Source organism: Procambarus clarkii, chromosome 43 (genome assembly GCF_040958095.1).
Source record: "Procambarus clarkii isolate CNS0578487 chromosome 43, FALCON_Pclarkii_2.0, whole genome shotgun sequence".
Lineage (NCBI taxonomy): Eukaryota > Metazoa > Arthropoda > Malacostraca > Decapoda > Cambaridae > Procambarus > Procambarus clarkii.
Window position 1 is genome coordinate 19,259,821 of NC_091192.1, and position 22,007 is coordinate 19,281,827.

The 22,007-nt window shown below is 48.2% G+C and overlaps 1 protein-coding gene across 1 annotated transcript in view; it reads right to left on the bottom strand.

Moving 5' to 3' along the window:
- Positions 1-22,007, bottom strand: part of LOC123756038 (metalloprotease TIKI2-like) — a 127,829-nt gene that overhangs the window by 77,181 nt on the left and 28,641 nt on the right. The window contains exons 2-3 of the mRNA XM_069300081.1: positions 11,443-11,589; positions 3,872-4,049 (exon numbers count right to left, since the gene is read on the bottom strand). Coding sequence (XP_069156182.1) covers positions 3,872-4,049; positions 11,443-11,589 — 325 coding nt within the window. The remainder of the gene's footprint in view (positions 1-3,871; positions 4,050-11,442; positions 11,590-22,007) is intronic.

The window sequence follows — 22,007 nt, forward strand, 5'->3', positions numbered from 1 at the left end:
CACCACAATGATGGCTCCCAACCACACACATCACCCACCACAATGATGGCTCCCAACCACATACATCACCCACCACAATGATGGGTCCCAACCACACACAACACCCACCACAATGATGGGTCCCAACCACACACATCACCCACCACAATGATGGGTCCCAACCACACACATCACCCACCACAATGATGGGTCCCAACCACACACATCAACCACCACAATGATGGCTCCCAACCACACACATCAACCACCACAATGATGGGTCCCAACCACACACATCAACCACCACAATGATGGGTCCCAACCACACACATCACCCACCACAATGATGGCTCCCAACCACACACAACACCCACCACAATGATGGGTCCCAACCACACACAACACCCACCACAATGATGGCTCCCAACCACACACATCACCCACCACAATGATGGCTCCCAACCACATACATCACCCACCACAATGATGGGTCCCAACCACACACAACACCCACCACAATGATGGGTCCCAACCACACACATCACCCACCACAATGATGGGTCCCAACCACACACATCACCCACCACAATGATGGCTCCCAACCACACACATCACCCACCACAATGATGGGTCCCAACCACACACATCAACCACCACAATGATGGCTCCCAACCACACACATCAACCACCACAATGATGGCTCCCAACCACACACAACCACAGCACCACAACACCACAGCACCACAACACCACAGCACCACAACACAACACCACAACACCACAACACCACAGCACCACAACACCACAGCACCACAACACCACAGCACCACAGCACCACAACACCACAACACCACAACACCACAGCACCACAACACCACAACACCACAGCACCACAACACCACAACACCACAACACCACAACACCACAACACCACAGCACCACAACACCACAACACCACAGCACCACAACACCACAACACCACAACACCACAGCACCACAACACAGCACCACAACACCACAGCACCACAACACCACAACACCACAACACCACAGCGCCACCATACCACAACACCACAACACCACAACACCACAACACCACAGCACCACAACACCACAACACCACAGCGCCACCATACCACAACACCACAACACCACAACACCACAACACCACAGCACCACAGCACCACAACACAGCACCACAGCACCACACCACTACAACACAGCACCACAACACCACAGCACTACTACAACACAACACACCACTACAACACAGCACTACTACAACACAACACCACAGCACCACAGTCCTCCCAAACGTCCAGGATCAATTATGAAAAGTCACGTTTACTTCATGACGTGAGAATTATCGGGCTATAATTTCCGTTGTGAAGGCCCTGTCGCCTGGGCTTAGGTTCCTCCTGCCCCCCCCCCCCCCCGCCCAGGCCAACACCTGACCTGCGGCAGGACACAACCCCCACAACAGTCGCCTAACTACCGGCTACCTGTTATAACTGCCAGGGTGAACACACACATATCAGGTGACAAGAAACGTTCTCAACCGTTTTTGTTCTGCCAGGAGATTGAATCTGGGCTGATCGATTGTGACCCAAAGACGTTGCCCACTGCGCTACAGGGCATGCAATAGTCGGTTTCTTCGGGAACCTAGTGCTCCCTCCCCCCGCCACACCCCAGGCAAGGTATACATACCCTTACTGCTGCTGAGGTAAACTGGGCACTAACTACAGTACCTCATTACCGGAAGCTACTCTCCAGAGATTTCCTGGGATAATATTAACCCCTAAACGGCGCACTTATTTAAAAATGACGCACCGGATCGTATGTCTAGAAATATTTGACAGATTAATAAAGAGGAATAAAATTGCATATGACGATTGGAGCACAGGTGGAAATTCTAGCCAGCACTTGGCGCACTGTGAGGGTTAAGAAGCCTAGCCTCGCCTGTCCTTATGGGTGACAATAAGAATGTATTCCAAGCGCGCATACACCAACACCCATGGCACTCGGGAGGCGGTTACTTTACCTTGCGATTGATTTCGGGGCTCAACGTCCCCGCGGCCCGGTCCTCGACCTGGCCAAGGAGGGCATTATACAGCCTACACAATGGCTGTATAATGGGCATTATACCTCTTCCTACCCAGGACATTACTGCCCCACTTCAAACTCGAATCCAACTTGCTGACAAATGTCTTAAAAAGTACTTCGCCGAGTCGTACGTATCTAGGACATTTTTCCCTCTGGACAAAACCCTCCCCTGGACAATTCCCTCCCCCTGGACAAAATTTCCGTCATAGACATTTCCTCCACCGGGAGTATTCTCCATAGGACCTTATTGTGATAGTTATGAATAAAGTAGACTACATACAAGTCCTGAATGTTCCCTATACTGCAGGGACAATGTGTCTTAGGAGGGAGTTTGTCCAGGATGCGGGGGAGGGGGGGGGGGAGTGCAGGTATACACAGCCAGGGGAGGAGAAAGACGCCCATGGGAGAAATACATTAAGGGAGGAAATAGGTCCATGAGAGAAATTGGTTCAGGAGAGAACAAGGTCCAGGGAGGAAATAGGTCCAACATCAGAATGACGCAGTGAGTTAATACCAATGGTAGGGGTGGAGGTGGGGGTTAAATCATGGGTGGTGCTCTCTCCCTGACTCCCCTGTCTACTCATACTATTAGAGCACCTGCTGGACACTGCTGGAGTACCTGCTGGACACAACTGGAGGACCTGCTGGACACTACTGGAGCACCTGCTGGACACTACTGGAGCACCTGCTGGACACTACTGGAGCACCTGCTGGACACTACTGGAGCACCTGCTGGACACTACTGGAGCACCTGCTGGACACTACTGGAGCACCTGCTGGACACTACTGGAGCACCTGCTGGACACAACTGGAGCACCTGCTGGACACAACTGGAGCACCTGCTGGACACAACTGGAGCACCTGCTGGACACAACTGGAGCACCTGCTGGACACTACTGGAGCACCTGCTGGACACTACTGGAGCACCTGCTGGACACTACTGGAGCACCTGCTGGACACAACTGGAGCACCTGCTGGACACAACTGGAGCACCTGCTGGACACTACTGGAGCACCTGCTGGACACTACTGGAGCACCTGCTGGACACTACTGGAGCACCTGCTGGACACTACTGGAGCACCTGCTGGACACTACTGGAGCACCTGCTGGACACTACTGGAGCACCTGCTGGACACTACTGGAGCACCTGCTGGACACTACTGGAGCACCTGCTGGACACTACTGGAGCACCTGCTGGACACAACTGGAGCACCTGCTGGACACAACTGGAGCACCTGCTGGACACAACTGGAGCACCTGCTGGACACAACTGGAGCACCTGCTGGACACAACTGGAGCACCTGCTGGACACAACTGGAGCACCTGCTGGACACTACTGGAGCACCTGCTGGACACAACTGGAGCACCTGCTGGACACAACTGGAGCACCTGCTGGACACTACTGGAGCACCTGCTGGACACTACTGGAGCACCTGCTGGACACTACTGGAGCACCTGCTGGACACTACTGGAGCACCTGCTGGACACAACTGGAGCACCTGCTGGACACAACTGGAGCACCTGCTGGACACTACTGGAGCACCTGCTGGACACTACTGGAGCACCTGCTGGACACTACTGGAGCACCTGCTGGACACTACTGGAGCACCTGCTGGACACAACTGGAGCACCTGCTGGACACAACTGGAGCACCTGCTGGACACTACTGGAGCACCTGCTGGACACTACTGGAGCACCTGCTGGACACTACTGGAGCACCTGCTGGACACTACTGGAGCACCTGCTGGACACAACTGGAGCACCTGCTGGACACAACTGGAGGACGTACCAGCACCGAAGGCGAAGAAGAAGCTGTGGTCGGGGTTGGCTGTGAGGATCTCGACCACGCGCCGCCCCATGCGCTTGTTCCTCCTGTAGATGAGCTCCTCCCTGAAGTACTCGTCGATGTGGGTGGCGGTGGCGGCCTCCATCGGCGGCAGGGAGGCGTTGCCCAGGTGAGGTACCTGCTGGACGGTGACACGTGAGCTGTGCTGCACCCTCTACTGCCTCTACACCTCCCTCTACACCTCCCTCTACTGCCTCTACACCTCCCTCTACACCTCACTCTACTGCCTCCACCACGCCCGCCATAGCAGCCATTACTTAACAACACCCGTCACTGTTTACACAACTGCTAATACAACACCTGCAACAACATTAGGCAGTATGTAGAGCCTGGGTGTGGGTAGAGGCAGGCGGGGGTGTGGGGAGAGGCAGGCGGGGGTGTGGGGAGAGACAGGCAGGGTTGTGGGGAGAGGGAGGCAGGGGTGTGGGGAGAGGCAGGCGGGGGTGTGGGGAGAGGCAGGCGGGGGTGTGGGGAGAGACAGGCGGGGGTGTGGGGAGAGGCAGGCGGGGGTGTGGGGAGAGGCAGGCGGGGGTGTGGGGAGAGGCAGGCGGGGGTGTGGGGAGAGACAGACATGGGAGTGGGGAGAGGCAGGCGGGGGTGTGGGGAGAGGCAGTCGGGGGTGTGGGGAGAGGCAGGCGGGGGTGTGGGGAGAGGCAGGCGGGGGTGTGGGGAGAGACAGGCAGGGGTGTGGGGAGAGGCAGGCGGGGGTGTGGGGAGAGGCAGGCGGGGGTGTGGGGAGAGGCAGGCGGGGGTGTGGGGAGAGGCAGGCGGGGGTGTGGGGAGAGACAGGCAGGGGTGTGGGGAGAGGCAGGCGGGGGTGTGGGGAGAGACAGTCGGGGGTGTGGGGAGAGGCAGGCGGGGGTGTGGGGAGAGGCAGGCGGGGGTGTGGGGAGAGACAGGCGGGGGTGTGGGGAGAGGCAGGCGGGGGTGTGGGGAGAGACAGGCAGGGGTGTGGGGAGAGGCAGGCAGGGGTGTGGGGAGAGGCAGGCAGGGGTGTGGGGAGAGGCAGGCAGGGGTGTGGGGAGAGACAGACAGGGGTGTGGGGAGAGGTAGGCAGGGGTGTGGGGAGAGACAGGCAGGGGTGTGGGGAGAGACAGGCGGGGGTGTGGGGAGAGGCAGGTGGGGGTGTGGGGAGAGACAAGCAGGGGTGTGGGGAGAGGCAGGTAGGGGTGTTGGGAGAGACAGGCAGGGGTGTGGGGAGAGGCAGGCTGGGGTGTGGGGAGAGACAGGCAGGGGTGTGGGGAGAGACAGTCGGGGGTGTGGGGAGAGGCAGGCGGGGGTGTGGGGAGAGGCAGGCGGGGGTGTGGGGAGAGGCAGGCGGGGGTGTGGGGAGAGGCAGGCGGGGGTGTGGGGAGAGGCAGGCGGGGGTGTGGGGAGAGGCAGGCGGGGGTGTGGGGAGAGGCAGGCGGGGGTGTGGGGAGAGACAGTCGGGGGTGTGGGGAGAGACAGTCGGGGGTGTGGGGAGAGGCAGGCGGGGGTGTGGGGAGAGGCAGGCGGGGGTGTGGGGAGAGACAGGCAGGGGTGTGGGGAGAGACAGTCGGGGGTGTGGGGAGAGGCAGGCGGGGGTGTGGGGAGAGGCAGGCGGGGGTGTGGGGAGAGACAGTCGGGGGTGTGGGGAGAGGCAGGCGGGGGTGTGGGGAGAGACAGACAGGGGTGTGGGGAGAGGCAGGCGGGGGTGTGGGGAGAGGCAGGCGGGGGTGTGGGGAGAGGCAGGCGGGGGTGTGGGGAGAGGCAGGCGGGGGTGTGGGGAGAGACAGACATGGGTGTGGGGAGAGGCAGGCGGGGGTGTGGGGAGAGACAGACAGGGGTGTGGGGAGAGGCAGGCGGGGGTGTGGGGAGAGGCAGGCGGGGGTGTGGGGAGAGGCAGGCGGGGGTGTGGGGAGAGACAGACATGGGTGTGGGGAGAGGCAGGCGGGGGTGTGGGGAGAGGCAGGCGGGGGTGTGGGGAGAGACAGGCGGGGGTGTGGGGAGAGGCAGGCGGGGGTGTGGGGAGAGACAGGCAGGGGTGTGGGGAGAGACAGTCGGGGGTGTGGGGAGAGGCAGGCGGGGGTGTGGGGAGAGACAGGCAGGGGTGTGGGGAGAGGCAGGCGGGGGTGTGGGGAGAGACAGGCAGGGGTGTGGGGAGAGACAGTCGGGGGTGTGGGGAGAGGCAGGCGGGGGTGTGGGGAGAGGCAGGCGGGGGTGTGGGGAGAGGCAGGCGGGGGTGTGGGGAGAGGCAGGCGGGGGTGTGGGGAGAGGCAGGCGGGGGTGTGGGGAGAGACAGTCGGGGGTGTGGGGAGAGACAGTCGGGGGTGTGGGGAGAGGCAGGCGGGGGTGTGGGGAGAGGCAGGCGGGGGTGTGGGGAGAGACAGGCAGGGGTGTGGGGAGAGGCAGGCGGGGGTGTGGGGAGAGACAGGCAGGGGTGTGGGGAGAGACAGTCGGGGGTGTGGGGAGAGGCAGGCGGGGGTGTGGGGAGAGGCAGGCGGGGGTGTGGGGAGAGACAGTCGGGGGTGTGGGGAGAGGCAGGCGGGGGTGTGGGAAGAGACAGACAGGGGTGTGGGGAGAGGCAGGCGGGGGTGTGGGAAGAGGCAGGCGGGGGTGTGGGGAGAGGCAGGCGGGGGTGTGGGGAGAGACAGACATGGGTGTGGGGAGAGGCAGGCGGGGGTGTGGGGAGAGACAGACAGGGGTGTGGGGAGAGGCAGGCGGGGGTGTGGGGAGAGGCAGGCGGGGGTGTGGGGAGAGGCAGGCGGGGGTGTGGGGAGAGACAGACATGGGTGTGGGGAGAGGCAGGCGGGGGTGTGGGGAGAGGCAGGCGGGGGTGTGGGGAGAGACAGGCGGGGGTGTGGGGAGAGGCAGGCGGGGGTGTGGGGAGAGACAGGCGGGGGTGTGGGGAGAGGCAGGCGGGGGTGTGGGGAGAGACAGACAGGGGTGTGGGGAGAGGCAGGCGGGGGTGTGGGGAGAGACAGACATGGGAGTGGGGAGAGGCAGGCGGGGGTGTGGGGAGAGGCAGTCGGGGGTGTGGGGAGAGGCAGGCGGGGGTGTGGGGAGAGACAGACATGGGTGTGGGGAGAGGCAGGCGGGGGTGTGGGGAGAGGCAGGCGGGGGTGTGGGGAGAGGCAGGCGGGGGTGTGGGGAGAGACAGACAGGGGTGTGGGGAGAGGCAGGCGGGGGTGTGGGGAGAGGCAGGCGGGGGTGTGGGGAGAGGCAGGCGGGGGTGTGGGGAGAGACAGACATGGGTGTGGGGAGAGGCAGGCGGGGGTGTGGGGAGAGACAGGCGGGGGTGTGGGGAGAGGCAGGCGGGGGTGTGGGGAGAGGCAGGCGGGGGTGTGGGGAGAGACAGTCGGGGGTGTGGGGAGAGACAGTCGGGGGTGTGGGGAGAGGCAGGCGGGGGTGTGGGGAGAGGCAGGCGGGGGTGTGGGGAGAGACAGGCAGGGGTGTGGGGAGAGACAGTCGGGGGTGTGGGGAGAGGCAGGCGGGGGTGTGGGGAGAGGCAGGCGGGGGTGTGGGGAGAGGCAGGCGGGGGTGTGGGGAGAGACAGACAGGGGTGTGGGGAGAGGCAGGCGGGGGTGTACGGGGACAATGAGAATAACGAGGCCAGTTGTAATCGACCATTTTAAGCCCGCGCGCCAAAATCGCCTAATCATGAATGGAAAATTTTTTCTTCCGCGCCAACCGAAATTTTTTGGGAATATATTATTTCGTGTCTTTTAATTATTGGGAGAACCCTTTCAAAACATAAAATCACATTAGAGCGGCAAAATCAAACAATATTGTATGAGTAACTATTCATTTAAAGTTCGTTCTGCTTTATAGATAGCATGGATATTTTTTTTACAAGTCTTTAAGTGAAATTCCCGCTGACATATACACCCACAATTTAAATTAACACTTTTAAAATCAGCTACAGAATAAACAATTATGGATGTGTTGCTTTTGGTTTTTTATATTAGAACAATCATCCATAAGTTTTATCAAGTGTTCCCATTACAATGCCCAATATCACAATCCTTTTACTGGGCACAATATAAGAAAACTTTATTTTATTAATTCTTAATCTCTCAGGAGTTATACCTAAAAGGTACACACCAAAAATCAATACAACTTATAAGCCTACCTAACATGATGGTGAAGTCTGCCTACCATGATGGTGAAGTCTGCCTACCATGATGGTGAAGTCTGCCTACCATGACGGTGAAGCCTACCTACCATGATGGTGAAGCCTACCTAACATGATGGTGAAGTCTGCCTACCATGATGGTGAAGCCTACCTACCATAATGGTGAAGCCTACCTACCATAATGGTGAAGCCTACCTACCATAATGGTAAAGTCTACCTACCAAGACGGTGAAGTCTGCCTACCATGATAGTGAAGCCTGCCTACCATGATAGTGAAGCCTGCCTACCATGATGGTGAAGCCTGCCTACCATGATGGTGAAGCCTGCCTACCATGATGGTGGTCTGCCTACGATGATGGTGAAGCCTACCTACCATGATGGTGAAGCCTACCTACCATGATGGTGAAGCCTACCTACCATGATGGTGAAGCCTACCTACCATGATAGTGAAGCCTACCTACCATGATGGTGAAGCCTGCCTATCATGATGGTGAAGCCTGCCTACCATGATGGTGAAGCCTGCCTACCATGATGGTGAAGCCTACCTATCATGATGGTGAAGCCTGCCTACCATGATGGTGAAGCCTACCTACCATGATAGTGAAGCCTACCTACCATGATGGTGAAGCCTACCTACCATGATAGTGAAGCCTGCCTACCATAATGGTGAAGCCTACCTACCATGATGGTGAAGCCTGCCTACCATGACGGTGAAGCCTACCTACCATGATGATGAAGCCTGCCTACCATGATGGTGAAGCCTGCCTACCATGACGGTGAAGCCTACCTACCATGATGGTGAAGCCTACCTATCATGATGGTGAAGCCTACCTATCATGATGGTGAAGCCTGCCTACCATGATGGTGAAGCCTGCCTACCATGATGGTGAAGCCTGCCTACCATGATGGTGAAGCCTGCCTACCATGATGTTGAAGCCTACCTATCATGATGGTGAAGCCTGCCTACCATGATGGTGAAGCCTGCCTACCATGATAGTGAAGCCTGCCTACCATGATGGTGATGCCTACCTATCATGATGGTGAAGCCTACCTACCATGATGGTGAAGCCTGCCTACCATGATGGTGAAGCCTACCTACCATGATAGTGAAGCCTACCTACCATGATGGTGAAGCCTACCTACCATGATAGTGAAGCCTGCCTACCATGATGGTGAAGCCTACCTACCATGATGGCGAAGCCTGCCTACCATGATGGTGAAGCCTACCATGATAGTGAAGCCTGCCTACCATGATGGTGAAGCCTACCTACCATGATAGTGAAGCCTACCTACCATGGCGGTGAAGCCTGCCTACCATGGCGGTGAAGCCTGCCTACCATGGCGGTGAAGCCTGCCTACCATGATGGTGAAGCCTACCTACCATGATAGTGAAGCCTACCTACCATGGTGAAGCGTAGCTACCATGATGGTGAAGCCTACCTACCATGGTGAAGCGTAGCTACCATGATGGTTAAGCCTGCCTACCATGATGGTGAAGCCTGCCTACCATGGTGAAGCCTACCTACCATGATAGTGAAGCCTACCTACCATGGTGAAGCGTAGCTACCATGATGGTGAAGCCTACCTACCATGATGAAGCCTACCTACCATGATGGTGAAGCCTACCTACCATGATGGTGAAGCCTGCCTACCATGATGGTGAAGCCTGCCTACCATGGTGAAGCGTAGCTACCATGATGGTTAAGCCTGCCTACCATGATGGTGAAGCCTGCCTACCATGGTGAAGCCTACCTACCATGATAGTGAAGCCTACCTACCATGGTGAAGCGTAGCTACCATGATGGTGAAGCCTACCTACCATGATGAAGCCTACCTACCATGATGGTGAAGCCTACCTACCATGATGGTGAAGCCTGCCTACCATGATGGTGAAGCCTGCCTACCATGGTGAAGCCTACCTACCATGATAGTGAAGCCTACCTACCATGGTGAAGCGTAGCTACCATGATGGTGAAGCCTACCTACCATGATAGTGAAGCCTACCTACCATGGTGAAGCGTAGCTACCATGATGGTGAAGCCTGCCTACCATGATGGTGAAGCCTACCTACCATGATGGTGAAGCCTACCTACCATGATAGTGAAGCCTACCTACCATGGTGAAGCGTAGCTACCATGATGGTGAAGCCTACCTACCATGATGGTGAAGCGTACCTACCATGATAGTGAAGCCTACCTACCATGATGGTGAAGCCTACCTACCATGATGGTGAAGCCTACATACCATGATGGTGAAGCCTACCTACCATGATAGTGAAGGAGTCGGGCGACGTCTGAGACACAGGGCTTCGAATCACCTTGTTTGTTGCCGGTTCTTCTTGCTTATTATTACCCAATCAGTTATCAGTGTTTGTTAACTGCCCCTTTTTTGTGTCGCTCTGTACAATACATTTGCATTTTGTCGAGCAGAAAATATACAACTCAGCGAGTTTATTGGGTATTTATTTAATTTTAGGGCGCATATACCAGCAGCCCCATCACCCTAGTATAAGGCAGCAGCGTGGTATAAGGAGTATACCAGCCTAGTATAAGGCAGCAGCGTGGCATAAGAAGTATACCAGCCTAGTATAAGGCAGCAGCGTGGTATAAGGAGTATACCAGCCTAGTATAAGGCAGCAGCGTGGCATAAGAAGTATACCAGCCTAGTATAAGGCAGCAGCGTGGCATAAGAAGTATACCAGCCTAGTATAAGGCAGCAGCGTGGTATAAGGAGTATACCAGCCTAGTATAAGGCAGCAGCGTGGTATAAGAAGTATACCAGCCTAGTATAAGGCAGCAGTGTGGTATAAGGAGTATACCAGCCTAGTACAAGGCAGCAGTGTGGTATAAGGAGTATACCAGCCTAGTATAAGGCAGCAGCGTGTTATAAGGAGTATACCAGCCTAGTATAAGGCAGCAGCGTTGTATAAGGAGTATACCAGCCTAGTATAAGGCAGCAGCGTGGTATAAGAAGTATACCAGCCTAGTATAAGGCAGCAGCGTGGTATAAGGAGTATACCAGCCTAGTATAAGGCAGCAGCGTGGTATAAGAAGTATACCAGCCTAGTATAAGGCAGCAGCGTGGTATAAGGAGTATACCAGCCTAGTATAAGGCAGCAGCGTGGTATAAGGAGTATACCAGCCTAGTATAAGGCAGCAGCGTGGTATAAGGAGTATACCAGCCTAGTATAAGGCAGCAGCGTGGTATAAGGAGTATACCAGCCTAATATAAGGCAGCAGCGTGGTATAAGGAGTATACCAGCCTAGTATAAGGCAGCAGCGTGGTATAAGAAGTATACCAGCCTAGTATAAGGCAGCAGCGTGGTATAAGGAGTATACCAGCCTAGTATAAGGCAGCAGCGTGGTATAAGGAGTATACCAGCCTAGTATACGGCAGCAGTGTGGTATAAGGAGTATACCTGCGTGGTGTCCTGGGAGAAGATGACGGCGTCCAGGTCACCACAGTTGTAGTGGGTGATGAGGTGGTCGGTGGTGTAGGCCAGGTGACTGTCCCCAGCACGCAGGATCTCTTGCTGCGACAGTGTGTGGTTGAGCGCGAACACCACCTGGAACACAAGGCATCTAGTTACCTCTGGCAACAAGTTACGTCTGGCAACAAGTTACGTCTGGCAACAAGTTACGTCTTGCAACAAGGCAACAAGTTACGTCTTGCAACAAGTTATGTCTTGCAACAAGGCAACAAGTTATCTCTTGCAACAAGGCAACAAGTTATGCCTTGCAACACGGCAACAAGTTACGTCTTGCAACACGGCAACAAGTTATGTCTTGCAACAAGGCAACAAGTTACGTCTTGCAACAAGGCAACAAGTTATCTCTTGCAACAAGGCAACAAGTTACGTCTTGCAACAAGGCAACAAGTTATCTCTTGCAACAAGGCAACAAGTTATGTCTTGCAACACGGCAACAAGTTATCTCTTGCAACAAGTTATGTCTTGCAACAAGGCAACAAGGCAACAAGTTATCTCTTGCAACAAGGCAACAAGTTACGTCTTGCAACACGGCAACAAGTTACGTCTTGCAACAAGGCAACAAGTTATGTCTTGCAACACGGCAACAAGTTATGTCTTGCAACACGGCAACAAGTTATCTCTTGCAACAAGTTATGTCTTGCAACAAGGCAACAAGTTATCTCTTGCAACAAGTTATGTCTTGCAACAAGGCAACAAGTTATCTCTTGCAACAAGGCAACAAGTTACGTCTTGCAACAAGGCAACAAGTTATGTCTTGCAACAAGGCAACAAGTTATCTCTTGCAACAAGGCAACAAGTTATGTCTTGCAACAAGGCAACAAGTTATCTCTTGCAACAAGGCAACAAGTTATGTCTTGCAACACGGCAACAAGTTATGTCTTGCAACACGGCAACAAGTTATGTCTTGCAACACGGCAACAAGTTATCTCTTGCAACAAGTTATGTCTTGCAACAAGGCAACAAGTTATCTCTTGCAACAAGTTATGTCTTGCAACACGGCAACAAGTTATGTCTTGCAACAAGGCAACAAGTTATGTCTTGCAACACGGCAACAAGTTATGTCTTGCAACAAGGCAACAAGTTACGTCTTGCAACAAGGCAACAAGTTATGTCTTGCAACACGGCAACAAGTTATGTCTTGCAACACGGCAACAAGTTATCTCTTGCAACAAGTTATGTCTTGCAACAAGGCAACAAGTTATCTCTTGCAACAAGTTATGTCTTGCAACAAGGCAACAAGTTACGTCTTGCAACAAGGCAACAAGTCACGTCTTGCAACAAGGCAACAAGTCACGTCTTGCAACAAGGCAACAAGTTATCTCTTGCAACAAGTTATGTCTTGCAACAAGGCAACAAGTTACGTCTTGCAACAATGCAACAAGTCACGTCTTGCAACAAGGCAACAAGTAACGTCTTGCAACAAGGCAACAAGTTATCTCTTGCAACAAGTTATGTCTTGCAACAAGGCAACAAATTACGTCTTGCAACAAGGCAACAAGTTATGTCTTGCAACAAGGCAACAAGTTACGTCTTGCAACAAGGCAACAAGTTATGTCTTGCAACAAGGCAACAAGTTACGTCTTGCAACAAGGCAACAAGTTACGTCTTGCAACAAGGCAACTAGTTACGTCTTGCAACAAGGCAACTAGTTACGTCTTACAACAAGGCAACTAGTTACGTCTTGTAACAAGGCAACTAGTTACGTCTTGCAACAAGGCAACAAGTTACGTCTTGCAACAAGGCAACTAGTTACGTATTGCAACAAGGCAACAAGTTACGTCTTGCAACAAGGCAACTAGTTACGTCTTGCAACAAGGCAACTAGTTACGTCTTGCAACAATGCAACAAGTTACGTCTTACAACAAGGCAACAAGTTACGTCTTGCAACAAGGCAACAAGTTACGTCTTGCAACAAGGCAACTAGTTACGTCTTGCAACAAGGCAACTAGTTACGTCTTGCAACAAGGCAACAAGTCACGTCTTGCAACAAGATAACAAGTCACGTCTTGCAACAAGGCAACAAGTTACGTCTTGCAACAAGGCAACAAGTTACGTCTTGCAACAAGGCAGCAAGTCACGTCTTGCAACAAGGTAACAAGTTACGTCTTGCAACAAGGCAACAAGTTACGTCTTGCAACAAGGCAACAAGTTATGTCTTGCAACAAGGTAACAAGTTACGTCTTGCAACAAGGCAACAAGTTACGTCTTGGAACAAGGCAACAAGTTACGTCTTGTAACAAGGCATCTAGTTACGTCTTGCAACAAGGCAACTAGTTACGTCTTGCAACAAGGCAACTAGTTACGTCTTGCAACAAGGCAACAAGTTACGTCTTGCAACAAGGCAACAAGTTACGTCTTGCAACAAGTTACGTCTTGCAACAAGTTACGTCTTGCAACAAGTTACGTCTTGCAACAAGTTACGTCTTGCAACAAGTTACGTCTTGCAACATAACAAGGAAACAGGTTACATCACGCAGACAGGTTTATAATACCACAAATCATCAAAGCAAACACTACCCAGGGCAGTTCATGTAATTAGGGGCTTTATAAAGATTATGATTTAGAAACATAAGAACATAGGTAACGGCAGAAGGCCTATTGGCCCATACGAGGCAGCTCCTGTTTATAACCACCCAATCCCACTCATATACTTGTCCAACCCACGTTTGAAACAATCGAGGGACCCCACCTAAACCACGTTACGCGGTAATTGGTTCCACAATTCAACAACCCTGTTACCGAACCAGTATTTACCCAAGTCCTTCCTAAAATTAAACTTATGCAATTGATACATAACATAAAAACATAAGATGCTCGATGGAGTGTGATTTTAAATCACACTCCATCAAGCATGATACAGTTGACATGTTTGTAAAAACAGCCTGAAGCAGTAAAATGACTATCGGTGCTTTAATGTCAGTAATAAAGAGAATACTATAGCAAGTGTCGTAATCTTTCTGACAACAAATTCGCAAAGACCTGAGCAGACACTACGTGTATATAATTAATACAGCAAGAACTCGGCTGTGTAATACACCAGGTGTCAACTTCGCGGAAGAGAAAACAAACATTTCATTGAACATTATATAGTAGACTGTTCCATGCTGTTGTCTCCTTACATTTACCACCCCATTTTTGGAGGACGGGCTGAATAGTGGCTGACCTCCAACCCCCTGGGTCGAGTAATGCTGAACTCTGAATAATAATATTATCTGAATATTCAGCATATTTGCTATGCTGAATATTATCTGAATGCTGGAACACTTAATATTAATATTGGACATGTACCCAGGATTTACTTTGAAATGCAACTATTATGCAATATGAGAGATATGATTATAGTTTGAGTTTGTAAAAGCGCTTTAATCACTTCTGTGGTCGAGTGCTCAACACTCCACTAAACTATATGTAGTGGACGATATCTCCCAGCCTGTCAGCAGATGACAAAACAATATATGTACTCTGTTGAGCATATATTCATGTGGTAGAAAAAAGTTGGCATTATCATATGTTCTGTGCTCACTATAAGTGAAATCCAATTGCAAGATCACCAAACATCAAACTCAACCTTGCAATATAAGAGGTCATTATAATGTTAGACTTTTGCAACATTGCAGACATCAAATTTTCCTTAGAGTATCAGTCAGCCTCAAAATAGATATGGCAACGTTCTAAGTCAGTATTAGGACATACCATGTAATAAGGCCTATAGCATCACATTAGACATCGCAACAACGCTTTCAACAATTGCAATAAATGAAGTAATCGTCTAGAAATGCCTAGATATTGTGATGTTATAATACAAACACTATGACCGAGGCAAAATTAACATAGCAAATTAAGATATCCAATTTTGTTTTAGTAAAATGCAAATAATTAATAAAACACCTTCAACAGAACAAATTGCAGTGACTGGTTAACCTTAATTAAACAGAGTTAAAACACTATATAAATTTAGAATCAAATTAAAAGTTAGAACCATCAACGCCATCAAATTAAAATAAAGAATGGGAGCAGCATCATTAATAATCAGGCATTTTAAGTTTGATCCTCGTAATTCATATTCAACATTCCGTCATTTTAAGTTTTATATGAATAATCAGGCATTAAATAAGATACTAACAAGCCTAGAAAATAAGGTACTAACAAGCCTAGAAAACAAGGTACTAACAAGCCTAGAAAACAAGGTACTAACAAGCCTAGAAAATAAGGTACTAACAAGCCTAGAAAATAAGGTACTAACAAGCCTAGAAAATAAGGTACTAACAAGCCTAGAAAACAAGGTACTAGCAAGTATAGAAAACAAGGTACTAACAAGCCTAGAAAACAAGGTACTAGCAAGTATAGAAAATAAGATACTAACAAGCCTAGAAAACAAGGTACTAGCAAGTATAGAAAATAAGATACTAACAAGCCTAGAAAACAAGGTACTAGCAAGTATAGAAAATAAGGTACTAACAAGCCTAGAAAACAAGGTACTAGCAAGTATAGAAAACAAGGTACTAACAAGCCTAGAAAATAAGGTACTAGCAAGTATAGAAAACAAGGTACTAGCAAGTATAGAAAATAAGGTACTAGCAAGTATAGAAAATAAGGTACTAACAAGCCTAGAAAATAAGGTACTAGCAAGTATAGAAAACAAGGTACTAGCAAGTATAGAAAATAAGGTACTAGCAAGTATAGAAAATAAGGTACTAACAAGCCTAGAAAACAAGGTACTAGCAAGTATAGAAAATAAGGTACTAGCAAGTATAGAAAACAAGGTACTAGCAAGTATAGAAAATAAGGTACTAGCAAGTATAGAAAACAAGGTACTAGCAAGTATAGAAAACAAGGTACTAGCAAGTATAGAAAATAAGGTACTAGCAAGTATAGAAAATAAGGTACTAACAAGCCTAGAAAATAAGGTACTAACAAGCCTAGAAAACAAGGTACTAACAAGCCTAGAAAACAAGGTACTAACAAGCCTAGAAAATAAGGTACTAGCAAGTATAGAAAATAAGATACTAACAAGCCTAGAAAACAAGGTACTAGCAAGTATAGAAAATAAGATACTAACAAGCCTAGAAAACAAGGTACTAGCAAGTATAGAAAATAAGGTACTAACAAGCCTAGAAAACAAGGTACTAGCAAGTATAGAAAACAAGGTACTAACAAGCCTAGAAAATAAGGTACTAGCAAGTATAGAAAACAAGGTACTAGCAAGTATAGAAAATAAGGTACTAGCAAGTATAGAAAATAAGGTACTAACAAGCCTAGAAAATAAGGTACTAGCAAGTATAGAAAACAAGGTACTAGCAAGTATAGAAAATAAGGTACTAGCAAGTATAGAAAATAAGGTACTAACAAGCCTAGAAAACAAGGTACTAGCAAGTATAGAAAATAAGGTACTAGCAAGTATAGAAAACAAGGTACTAGCAAGTATAGAAAATAAGGTACTAGCAAGTATAGAAAACAAGGTACTAGCAAGTATAGAAAACAAGGTACTAGCAAGTATAGAAAACAAGGTACTAGCAAGTATAGAAAATAAGGTACTAGCAAGTATAGAAAATAAGGTACTAGCAAGTATAGAAAACAAGGTACTAGCAAGTATAGAAAATAAGGTACTAGCAAGTATAGAAAATAAGGTACTAGCAAGTATAGAAAATAAGGTACTAGCAAGTATAGAAAACAAGGTACTAGCAAGTATAGAAAATAAGGTACTAGCAAGTATAGAAAACAAGGTACTAGCAAGTATAGAAAATAAGGTACTAGCAAGTATAGAAAACAAGGTACTAGCAAGTATAGAAAACAAGGTACTAGCAAGTATAGAAAACAAGGTACTAGCAAGTATAGAAAACAAGGTACTAGCAAGTATAGAAAATAAGGTACTAGCAAGTATAGAAAACAAGGTACTAGCAAGTATAGAAAATAAGGTACTAGCAAGTATAGAAAACAAGGTACTAGCAAGTATAGAAAACAAGGTACTAGCAAGTATAGAAAACAAGGTACTAGCAAGTATAGAAAATAAGGTACTAGCAAGTATAGAAAATAAGGTACTAACAAGCCTAGAAAATAAGGTACTAGCAAGTATAGAAAACAAGGTACTAGCAAGTATAGAAAATAAGGTACTAGCAAGTATAGAAAATAAGGTACTAACAAGCCTAGAAAACAAGGTACTAGCAAGTATAGAAAATAAGGTACTAGCAAGTATAGAAAATAAGGTACTAGCAAGTATAGAAAATAAGGTACTAGCAAGTATAGAAAACAAGGTACTAGCAAGTATAGAAAACAAGGTACTAGCAAGTATAGAAAATAAGGTACTAGCAAGTATAGAAAATAAGGTACTAGCAAGTATAGAAAACAAGGTACTAGCAAGTATAGAAAATAAGGTACTAGCAAGTATAGAAAATAAGGTACTAGCAAGTATAGAAAATAAGGTACTAGCAAGTATAGAAAACAAGGTACTAGCAAGTATAGAAAATAAGGTACTAGCAAGTATAGAAAACAAGGTACTAGCAAGTATAGAAAATAAGGTACTAGCAAGTATAGAAAACAAGGTACTAGCAAGTATAGAAAATAAGGTACTAGCAAGTATAGAAAACAAGGTACTAGCAAGTATAGAAAACAAGGTACTAGCAAGTATAGAAAATAAGGTACTAGCAAGTATAGAAAACAAGGTACTAGCAAGTATAGAAAATAAGGTACTAGCAAGTATAGAAAACAAGGTACTAGCAAGTATAGAAAACAAGGTACTAGCAAGTATAGAAAATAAGGTACTAGCAAGTATAGAAAACAAGGTACTAGCAAGTATAGAAAATAAGGTACTAGCAAGTATAGAAAACAAGGTACTAGCAAGTATAGAAAACAAGGTACTAGCAAGTATAGAAAACAAGGTACTAGCAAGTATAGAAAACAAGGTACTAGCAAGTATAGAAAACAAGGTACTAGCAAGTATAGAAAACAAGGTACTAGCAAGTATAGAAAACAAGGTACTAGCAAGTATAGAAAACAAGGTACTAGCAAGTATAGAAAACAAGGTACTAGCAAGTATAGAAAACAAGGTACTAGCAAGTATAGAAAACAAGGTACTAGCAAGTATAGAAAATAAGGTACTAGCAAGTATAGAAAACAAGGTACTAGCAAGTATAGAAAACAAGGTACTAGCAAGTATAGAAAATAAGGTACTAGCAAGTATAGAAAACAAGGTACTAGCAAGTATAGAAAACAAGGTACTAGCAAGTATAGAAAATAAGGTACTAGCAAGTATAGAAAACAAGGTACTAGCAAGTATAGAAAACAAGGTACTAGCAAGTATAGAAAACAAGGTACTAGCAAGTATAGAAAACAAGGTACTAGCAAGTATAGAAAACAAGGTACTAGCAAGTATAGAAAACAAGGTACTAGCAAGTATAGAAAACAAGGTACTAACAAGCCTAGAAAACAAGGTACTAGCAAGTATAGAAAATAAGGTACTAGCAAGTATAGAAAACAAGGTACTAGCAAGTATAGAAAATAAGGTACTAGCAAGTATAGAAAACAAGGTACTAGCAAGCCTAGAAAACAAGGTACTAGCAAGTATAGAAAATAAGATACTAACAAGCCTAGAAAACAAGGTACTAGCAAGTATAGAAAACAAGGTACTAGCAAGTATAGAAAATAAGGTACTAGCAAGTATAGAAAATAAGGTACTAGCAAGTATAGAAAACAAGGTACTAGCAAGTATAGAAAACAAGATACTAGCAAGTATAGAAAACAAGGTACTAGCAAGTATAGAAAACAAGGTACTAGCAAGTATAGAAAACAAGGTACTAGCAAGTATAGAAAACAAGGTACTAGCAAGTATAGAAAACAAGATATTATTAAGCATAGAAAACAAGATACTAGCCTAAAACCCACATTAACAAAACTAAAAAACGCCCCACAAAACCACTGCAGCAACAAAACCCAAGCAAGATTAGAATCAAGTTGCACCCAACAAATGCTGCTGGAGCTAAAAAGCGTGATGGAATTAGTGTCGCGTTGCGCGCGTGGCCGCCACGCTCGAGAAGCCTCGCCGCAAAATGACTCCAAATGAAGTAACAAGAGCACTGGACTAGCACCACAGTCCTCGGCGTGTTATAAGCCCCTGAGGCAGTGGTGGGCATGTTGACCAGACCACACACTAGAAATTGAAGGGACGACGACGTTTCGGTCCGTCCTGGACCATTCTCAAGTCGATTGCACTTCAGCCACGTTATTGTGACTCATCGCCTGCAGTGGTGGGGATATTTTACGGGCTATTCATATCTGATTAATCTTCATAAATCATCAATGATGGGGTATGTGACAATGTGCATGAGTACAAGTCGCATCCCACACAAGACGGATTCCCAACGGGTTTTAAACCCTAGCGAACCCAACGCAATCCAATACAGCCTAAATCTAGTACTTCCTAACTTAACAATATATACGGTATTAATCAAGAGAAAATGAGCTTTACCGAACTGTCATTTGACGGGATTTTTATTAAACACTAATTAAACAGGTCTCAGGTTAACACAGGTCTCTCTTCGGACCTGCCTGAAACGCTACACGTACTAGTGGCTGTACAAGAATGTAACAACTCTTGTATATATCTAAAAAAAAAGAAGAAAAAAAAAATAGCTGTACCCGGCCACGCGGTGCTGTGGCTCAGCAACGCGTGTGCGTGGCTGAGCCACAGCAACCTTCCATTGTCTCTCAGTCCTCCATACCATTCCCCCCTCCCCCGTCCCCTCATCCTCCCAACCATTGCTCACTTCCCCACCATCCAGAACTCCACTGTCCTGCTTGATACCTGGTTGATGGGGTTCTGGGAGTTCTTCTACTCCCCAAGCCCGGCCCGAGGCGAGGCTTGACTTGTGAGAGTTTGGTCTACCAGGCTGTTGCTTGGAGAGGCCCGCAGGCCCACATATCCATCAAAGATAGGTTGGTCCGGCACTCCTTGGAGAAAACAGTCTAGTTTTCTCTTGAAGATGTCCACGGTTGTTCCGGCAATATTTTTGATAGTCGCTGGTAGGACGTTGAACAACCGTGGACCTCTGATGTTTATACAGTGTTCTCTGATTGTGCCTATGGCACCTCTGCTCTTCACTGGTTCTATTCTGCAATTTCTTCCATATCGTTCACTCCAGTACGTTGTTATTTTATTATGTAGATTTGGGACCTGGCCCTCCAGTGTTTTCCATGTGTATATTATTTGGTATCTCTCTCGTCTCTTTTCTAGTGAGTACATTTGGAGAGCTTTGAGATGATCCCAATAATTTAGGTGTTTTATCTCGTCTATGCGAGCCGTATATGTTCTCTGCATTCCCTTTATTTCAGCAATCTCTCCTGCTCTGAAGGGGGAAGTGAGTACTGAGCAGTACTCAAGACGGGACAACACAAGTGACTTGAAGAGTACAACCATTGTGATGGGATCCCTGGATTTGAAAGTTCTCGTAATCCATCCGATCATTTTTCTGGCTGACGCGATATTTGTTTGGTTATGCTCCCTAAACGTTAGGTCGTCGGACATCATTATTCCCAAATCCTTGACATGCTGTTTTTCTACTATGGGAAGATTCGATTGCGTTTTGTACCCTGTATTATGTTTCAGATCCTCATTTTTGCCGTACCTGAGTACCTGGAATTTATTACTGTTAAACATCATGTTATTTTCTGCTGCCCAATCGAAAACTTTGTTAATATCTGCTTGTAGTTAGCCGGAAGCCGGTCGGCCGAGCGGACAGCACGCTGGACTTGTGATCCTGTGGTCCTGGCTTCGATCCCAGGCGCCGGAGAGAAACAATGGGCAGAGTTTCTTTCACCCTATGCCCCTGTTACCTAGCAGTAAAATAGGTACCTGGGTGTTAGTCAGCTGTCACGGGCTGCTTCCTGGGGGTGGAGGCCTGGTCGAGGACCGGGCCGCGGGGACACTGAAAATCCCCGAAATCATCTCAAGATAACCTCAAGATAACGTATCGACAAAGGATGACACGAAGCTGTGACTTGTATTTTTGTCTATATCTGATATGAGAATAAGGAACAGCAGTGGTGCAAGGACTGTACCTTGAGGTACAGAGCTTTTAACTGCGCTTGGACTCGATTTTATTTGATTGACTGTTACTCTTTGTGTTCTGCTCGACAGGAAATTGAGTATCCAGCGTTCTACTTTACCAGTTATACCCATTGACATCATTTTGTGTGCTATCACTCCATGGTCACCTTTGTCAAATGCCTTTGCATAGTCTGTGTATACAACATCTGCATTCTGGTTTTCTTCTAGTGCCTCAGTGATTTTGTCGTAATGGTCAAGTAGCTGTGAGAGGCATGATCTTCCTGCTCTAAATCCATGTTGGCCTGGATTGTGGAGGTCATTGGTCTCCACGAAACTAGTGACCTGACTGCTGATCACTCTCTCAAATACTTTTATTATGTGGGGCGTTAGTGCAACTGGTCTATAATTCTTCGCCAATGCTTTGCTCCCTCCCTTGTGTAGAAGGGCAATGTCT